Here is an 8,637-nt window from a genome sequence, read left to right as displayed (position 1 = left end):
AATATTTTTCTTATTTATATTTTACTTAACACTTTGTTTTAAACTGCATTGTTGGTTAAGGGCTTGTAAGTAAGCATTTCACTGAAAGGTTGACACCTGTTGTATTTGGCGCATGTGACAAATTTGTTTCGATTGGAGATGCAGTGCCTTAGACCCGACCTCAACCAAATTGAGATGGTTTGGGATGAGTTGGACCACAGAGTGAAGGAAAACCAGACAACAAGTGCTCAGCATATGTGGGAACTCCTTCAAGACTGTTGGAAAAGCATTCCAGGTGAAGCTGGTTGAGGGAATGCCAAGAGTGTGCAAAGCTCTCATTATCAACACTTTTTTGGTTACTACATGATCCCATATGTGTTATTTCATAGCTGTGATGTCTTCACTATTATTCTACAATGTAGAAAATAGTAAAAATAAAGAAAAGCTCTTGAATGAGTAGGTGTGTCCAAACTTTTGACTGGTAATGTATGTATGAACGAATGAATGAATGATGTAGTCCTTAGTCCTCAATGCTGGAGTAAATGTGGAAATTCAGCCTTGAAACAATAAGTCAAGCAGTAACTGGTCTGTCTTAATACCAAAAGGTCATAAGTTGCATGTCTCTGTGTGTGTGTGTGTGTGTGTGTGTGTGTGTGTGTGTGTGTGTGTGTGTGTGTGTGTGTGTGTGTGTGTGTGTGTGTGTGTGTGTGTGTGTGTGTGTGTGTGTGTGTGTGTGTGTGTGTGTGTGTGTGTGTGTGTGTGTGTCACTGCCCCACACACCTCTGTATTTGTGCACTGCCACTGGTTGCACCATGTGCTCTTCCAAACCAACACCTTTTACAGCAATGTTTTCTAGCTGTGCAAAGCGTAGGGTGGAGACTCCCCCTTGTGTATTTACTTGAGCCCCAGGACAGAAGCCTACTCTCACTCCACTGTCTTCCCTATCAGCAGGGAAGTTCAAACAAAACGTGGACCTATACAAACAGAAAGAGGAGGGATGGGGAATATGAAAATGAGCAAGATGTTTTTGCCCAAATTGCTGAGAGCAAAGTAATTATATGTAGAGAATTTATACTCTTTTGGAACAATGATAATAATTTATTTCCTGTAACGTTGTCAAGGGACAAATCTGGAAGTGCCAATCTGTATCAAGCAATGATGACAAATAATAATAATAAAAAAACAACAATAACAACAGGAAAAATAATATTAATAATATACACCCAATAAACACAATGTCCTAATCACAGAAAGCACACTTTAAAGTATCAAGGTCGAGCTCAGTAGATGACTGATACCAGTCCAGTTCCAGTATACCAATACAGACCAGTACTAGTATTCCAGTATAGTTCAGTAGTTAATAAAGTGTAGTGTAGTGTTGTCCTCCGTGGGATATCCATTGTATTGGGCACCTATTGGGGAGTCACCTCGCATAGTGGGGAGAGCCTATTGAGGACCCCTATCCCCTTTCGTAGTGTAGTGGGCCAAAATCTATCGGTGACCACACTAGCATTGTAGGGTCATTCTTAGAGTAGGTAGGGTACAGGGTCGTGGGAATCCCTTGCCTGGGCATAGTGAGGACCCATATTTAGTGTTTCTAGTACATCAGGGCAGATAGATCAGGTTTCACACAGTCCAACCACCAAATAGCATGTGTCAAACTCAATCCATGGAGGGCCGAGTATCTGTGGGTCTTCGCCCCTCCCTTGTACTTGATTGATGAATTAAGGTCACTAATTAGTAAGGAACTCCCCACAACTGGTTGTCTAGGGCTTAAATGAAAGAAAAAACAAAAAAAACAGACAATAGGCCTTCCATCAAATGAGTTTGACACCCCTGCTCAATAGGATAAAAGTATCTTCGCAGAATAATTTAAAAAAAACGAATAATAATCATAGTCATGATGAAATGAATAATAATAATAATAACAACAACACAATAGCTAGATAACTTGGACAGCCCAGTAGGCCTCAGATTGGGAGGAATGCAACTTCATACTTCATACATTCAAAAAAGCAAGAAAATCAGATAAAAATAAATAAATAAATAAAAACATGAAAAGCAAAAAAAGTGTCGGGCGGGGGGTGGGGGGGGGGGAGTTGAAGGCAGGTCATGATAGGTTACTCGTGTAAGAGCTCCTGGAGACAGTTGGGCGACTTAAAGACCTCGGGCACCTCGCTGTCCAGCTTGCAGATCACCTTGTAGATGGCCTTCTTCCAGGATGGGTCCACGTCTTTTCCTGCCACAATGGCGTTGAAGAACTCACGCAGCGTGATTGTAGCCACCTCCAGGAACAGCTCTGGAACCTGCACCAACACAGACAGAAGACAGGGGGCGTTAGTTCAGGTTCTCCTGATGGCATGGTTAGTTGGAGCATGGTGATAGCAACACCATAGTTGTGGGTCTGATGACTGCCACATACATTGAATGTATGTATGAACTGTAACACTATATATATACATATATATATATATATATATAAACTTATATTTCTAAACTGTGTGGTTCCAGCCCTGAATGCTGTTTGGCTGAAAGCCGTGGTATATGAGACCATATACCGCCGGAATGGAAAAATATTCATTTTTACTGTTCTAATTATGTTAGTAGCCAGTTTATAATAGCAATAAGGCACCTCTGGGTTTTGTGGTACATGGCCAATATACCACGGCCAAGGGCTGTACCCAGGCACTGTGTTGCGTCGAGCATAAGAACAGTCCTTAGCCGTGGAATATTGTCCATATACCACACACCCTCAAGCCTTATTGCTTAAGTATATAATACCTAATAATATATTATAATATCAGAGACCTTCCATTAGTAATACTATTATTAAAACGTATCAAAATGTATTGTATATCACAACTTAGGTGAGAGTAGTAGTGTGGTAGAAAGTAATTGTATCGTTTACAGTAACACACCATTATCACAACAATAAAGGGTTGAGTTCGTGGCTGTATTGAGAAGCCCTGTGGTGTTCTGTAACATTGTGTATCACCTGTCTATTTAGTCGCGACTTCCTAAAAAAAAATCTATTGATATATACAGTACACTTGTGTTGTGACTCATAATGGCTTATTTCTTGCAAATTCTCAGGTTTATATCCCACCCTCCTCCTCCCCCCTCCGCTCCCCAGCTTCAGAAAGACGTCTTTATGAGTGTACTGTAAATATGACCCCACACAACAGCCTGAAAAGAGGAAGTAGTACTAAATGCTTTGGGAACACACAGACACACAGGCTCTTTAGTGTCCATGACAGCAAAGCTCACTGACACCATAGAACCTGGAAACTCTGTGACACTTTACCCCACGCCAGCACACATACACATGTTAAGGAGCACACACACATACACGTCCACATACATACACACACACCTGATTTAACCAAGTAGATGACACACCTCACACTGTGAGAGAGAGACACACATGCACACACACGTGCGTGTACGAATGTATGCACACACACACACAGACACACATGCACGCACACACACAGCCCTGGTTTATTTGGCTGAACCTCTCTCCTTCACTCAAAGCCCCAGAGCAATACAGGATTCAGGGGTCACCTGCTTGGTTAATGCTGACTGTCCCTCTGCCTGCCTCCCTCTGCAGCCACACACACACACATGTTAACACACACACACATACATACACACACAGGCAGACATGCGGGCAGACACACACACACCTGGCAGCTTACCCAAACGCCTGACAGTGAGCACTCCGCTCCTCTCCTCCTGTGTCCTGCAGATACTCATCAGGAGCGTCAGGACACAGCAAGGTTAGTGGCCACCGGAACACACAGACACCCACACCCACACACACACACACACACAACACACACAGGCACGGGACAACCAAACACCACCCTCAGTGTGATGAATGGCGTGTGTGTGTGTGTGTGTGTGTGTGTGTGTGTGTGTGTGTGTGTGTGTGTGTGTGTGTGTGTGTGTGTGTGTGTGTGTGTGTGTGTGTGTGTGTGCGCACATGTTTGTGTGTGTGCAGGAATGTGTGTATGTCCACTGTTCTTTGTGTGACAAGGTGAGTTGTGAATAAGAAAGTGTACGTGTGAGAAAAGAGTGAGAAAAATACAGCGTGTGAATGTATGTGTGCAGATTCAGCAAAAGTGTGCCATCGAGGGATAACAGCAGTCAATACAACCTACTGTACAAAACACCATATCTTACTGATGGATAACACTTTTACGACACAATAAAAAAATAAAAGAAATCAGTGTTTGGCCCGGTGTCACCTGTGAAACACAGTGACACAATAAACTGGATGGCAGGAGACTGTGACTGTGTCCCCTATAGACACCAGACTGGTAGGCAGGCAAACAGGCAGGCAGCGGTCTAGTGCAGTACGAGACGCAGGGAGTGCCGCATTACTAAGAATATTCCTACAGGGAATTTCTCCTGACGTTTTGACTATATAAGGACAGCAAAATGCTGACTGCAAGGAGAAGGCAATGTCAAGCAGAAAAGGGTATTGGTATTTCAGATCCTCTTGACTGAGAGAGAGAGAGAGAGAGAGAGAGAGAGAGAGAGGCAGGAGCAAGAGAGAGAGAGAGAGTTATTCTTGTCCCTGAGCCCTTTGTCTGTCATCGTGTGTGTGTGTGTGTGTGTGTGTGTGTGTGTGTGTGTGTGTGTGTGTGTGTGTGTGTGTGTGTGTGTGTGTGTGTGTGTGTGTGTGTGTGTGTGTGTGTGTGTGTGTGTGTGTGTGTGTGTGTGTGCTTACGAGCTGCCTGCTTGTCGTGGCCAGCAGAGAGCTCTAACTGTTGTGTCCCCCACTCCGTCCCCCCTCCTTCCTTGGGTCAGCTGTTGGACCTTTGTTCCAGAGGCGTTGGTGATAGCAGAATGGGAGGGGGGGCAGTAAGAGAGTGTCCAGAACAAAACAAGAGCTTTCATGTAAAGTGATATTATACTGCTCTTGCCCAGTATAACACAATATGAGAGTAGGTGAATAGGAGAGAGGGGGAGCCAGAAAAAGGAAGGACAAAAAAAGTGCCAGAGTGTTGCTTGGTGACAATAAAAGTTGTAATATTTTACCCAGCATTCATTCATCCCGCTGTGTACCCTCTCACAACACGCATGTCGCTCACCCTCCACCATCCATGGCCCAACCCAAGTCCTGCTGTTAGGGTAGTAAATATTGATGAAGGAGAAGTGGACCTATCACCCCCCCTACTGAGGATGGGGGGGGTGAAACGAGAAAACGAGGGGGTTCCATGGACAGGCGGCACAGATGAGGCATTTAATTACTCTCATTCATCCTCTGTCTCCCCTACTCGCCCCTTCCTCTCTCATTCTCTCTCTCATTCTCTCTCTCTCTGTCTCTCTTTCCCCTTCTCTCTCTCTCATGACAGCTTGCTTTGAGACAGCAGGATAAGCTCTCTTGCAGAAAGGGGGAATCGGATTTCCTCTTTTTCTGATGGGGTAATAAAATATGGCAGAGGACAATGGCAGCTCCTAGACTGCTTGCTGGGGGATATTCACACAACATCATCCAGACTGTCTTAAGACTGCTTAAATCAACAGCAGAAAGGTAGCCAGCCAGGGGGCCTAAATCCACTACTGTTTAAGGGGGCGGGAATCTATGTTCTGCAAAGCCTGAGAAAGCTCCTCTAGGTGACTCAGGGTATAGTGTTTGTTTGGCCAGCGTGTTTTATGCCTGCCTTTGGGAACTGTCAGGAGATGTATTGCACCTTCTATTTGCTCAGCGCTGGACAAACAAAAAGAGAACCTAGAAGATAAGCACTGTGTGTGCTGGGCAAGCCTTGAAAGAAGCACACCACACACAGAGCCCACATGCTCTGAGTTCCCCTGGGTTACAGTGCCTTCGTAAAAGTATTCATCCTCCTTGGTGTTTTTCCTATTTTGTTGCATTACAACCTGTCATTTAAATGAATTTTGACATGTAATGGACATACACAAAATATTTTATATTGCTGAATTGAAATGAAAAGAAATTGGTGTGTGCATACAGTGGCGAGAACAAGTATTTGATACACTGGCGATTTTTCAGGTTTTCCTACTTACAAAGCATGTAAAGGTCTGTAATTTGTATCATAGGTACACTTCAACTGTGAGAGACGGAATCTAAAACAAAAATCCAGAAAATCACATTGTATGATTTTTAAGTAATTCATTTGCATTTTATCACCTACCAACTAGTAAGAATTCCGGCTCTCACAGACCTGTTAGTTTTTCTGTTCCCTCCTGTTCTCCACTCATTACCTGTATTAACTGCACCTGTTTGAACTCGTTATCTGTATAAAAGACACCTGTCCACACACTCAATCAAACAGACTCCAACCTCTCCACAATGGCCAAGACCAGAGAGCTGTGTAAGGACATCAGGGGTAAAAATTGTAGACCTGTACATAGCTGGGATGGGCTACAGGACAATAGGCAAGCAGCTTGGTGAGAATTATTAGAAAATGGAAGAAGTTCAAGATGACGGTCAATCACCCTAGGTCTGGGGCTCCATGCAAGATCTCACATCGTGGGGCATCAATGATCATTAGGAAGGTGAGGGATCAGCCCAGAACTACACGGCAGGACCTGGTCAATGACCTGAAGAGAGCTGGGACCACAGTCTCAAAGAAAACCATTAGTAACACACTACGCCGTCATGGATTAAAATCCTGCAGCGCACGCAAGGTCCCCCTGCTCAAGCCAGCACATGTCCAGGCCCGTCTGAAGTTTTCCAATGACCATCTGGATGATCCAGAGGAGGAATGGGAGAAGGTCATGTGGTCTGATGAGACAAAAATATAGCTTTCTGGTCTAAACTCCACTCGCTGTGTTTGGAGGAAGAAGAAGGATGAGTACAACCCCAAGAATACCATCCCAACCGTGAAGCTTGGAGGTGGAAACATCATTCTTTGGGGATGCTTTTCTGCAAAGGGGACAGGACGACTATTGACGGGAGGATGGATGGGGCCATGTATCGTGAAATCTTGGCCAACAACCTCCTTCCCTCAGTAAGAGCATTGAAGATGGGTCGTGGCTGGGTCTTCCAGCATGACAACGACTCGAAACACACAGCCAGGGCAACTAAGGAGTGGCTCCGTAAGAAGCATCTCAAGGTCCTGGAGTGGCCTAGCCAGTCTCCAGACCTGAACCCAATAGAAAATCTTTGGATGGAGCTGAAAGTCAGCAACAGCCCCGAAACCTGAAGGATCTGGAGAAGGTCTGTATGGAGGAGTGGGCCAAAATCCCTGCTGAAATGTGTGCAAACCTGGTCAAGAACTACAGGAAACGTATGATCTCTGTAATTGCAAAAAAAGGATTCTGTACCAAATATTAAGTTCTGCTTTTCTGATGTATCAAATACTTATGTCATGCAATAAAATGCAAATATATTACTTAAAAATCAAGCATAGTGATTTTCTGGAATTTTGTTTTAGATTCCGTCTCTCACAGTTGAAGTGTACCTATGATAAAAAATTACAGACCTCTACATGCTTTGTAAGTAGGAAAACCTGCAGAATAGGCAGTGTATGAAATACTTGTTCTCCCCACTGTATGTATTCACCCCCTTTCCTATGAAGACCCTAAATAAGATCTGATGCAACCAATTACCTTCAGAAGTCACATAATTAGTGAAATAAAGCCCACCTGTGTGCAATATAAGTGTCACATGATCTCAGTATATATACACCTCTTCTGAAAGGCCCCAGAGTCTGCAACGCCACGAAGCAAGGGGCACCCACCAACAAAGCATGCAGCACTATGAAGACCAAGGAGCTCATCAAACAAGTCAGTTGAGTTATAAAAAATATCAGAAACTTTGAACATCCCATGGAGCACCATTAAATCATTATAAAAAAATGGAAAGAATATTGCACCACAACAAACCTGCCAAGAGAGGGCTGCCCACCAAAACTCACGGACAATGCAAGGAGGGCATTAATCAGAGGGGCATCAAAGAGACCAAAGATAACCCTGAAGGAGCTGCAAAGCTCCACAGGGGAGATTGGAGTATCTGTCCATGGAACCACTTTAAGCCATACACTCCACAGAACTGGGCTTTACAGAAGAGTGGCCATAACAAAGCTATTGTTTAAATAAAAAAATAAGCAAACATGTTTGGTGTTTGCCAAAAGGCATGTGGGAGACTCCCCAAACATATGGCAGAAATGCTCTGGTCAGATGAGACTAAAATAGAGATTTTTGCCATCAAGGAAAACACTATGTCTGGTACAAAACCAACACCTCTCATCACCCCGAGAACAACTTCCCCACAGTGAAGCATGGTGGTGGCAGCATCATGCTGTGGGGATGTTTTCATCTGCAGGGACTGGGAAACTGGTTAGAATTTAAGGAATGATGGATGGTGCTGAATACAGGGAAATTCTTTAGGGAAACCTGTTTCAGTCTTCCAGAGATTTGGGACTGGGATGGAGGTTCACCTTCCAGCAGGACAATGACCCTAAGCATACTGCTAAAGCAACACACGAGTGGTTGAAGGGGAAACCTTTACATGTCTTGGAATGGCCTAGTCAAAGCCCAGACCTCAATCCAATTGAGAATCTGTGGTATGACTTAAAGATTGCTGTACACCAGTGGAACCCATCCAACTTGAAGGAGCTGGAGCAGTTTTGCCTTGAAGAATGGGAAAAAATCCCAGTGGAAAGTTGTGCCAAGCTTATAGAG

General features: G+C 44.1%; 1 protein-coding gene across 2 annotated transcripts in view; it reads right to left on the bottom strand.

Annotated features, from left to right (window-relative positions):
- Window positions 1-735: 735 nt before the first annotated feature.
- The window catches only part of LOC135505735 (prospero homeobox protein 1-like), a 53,942-nt gene continuing 46,040 nt past the window's right edge, over window positions 736-8,637 (bottom strand). For both annotated transcript variants that reach the window (XM_064924815.1, XM_064924816.1), the window contains exon 5: window positions 736-2,285. In XM_064924815.1, coding sequence (XP_064780887.1) covers window positions 2,100-2,285 — 186 coding nt within the window. In that variant the 3' untranslated portion in view covers window positions 736-2,099. The remainder of the gene's footprint in view (window positions 2,286-8,637) is intronic.

The sequence above is a fragment of the Oncorhynchus masou genome, chromosome 19 (genome assembly GCF_036934945.1).
Source record: "Oncorhynchus masou masou isolate Uvic2021 chromosome 19, UVic_Omas_1.1, whole genome shotgun sequence".
NCBI classification, from domain to species: domain Eukaryota; kingdom Metazoa; phylum Chordata; class Actinopteri; order Salmoniformes; family Salmonidae; genus Oncorhynchus; species Oncorhynchus masou.
The sequence above is the reverse complement of the archived record's forward strand: the minus strand, read 5'-3'. Positions and strand labels throughout refer to the sequence as shown.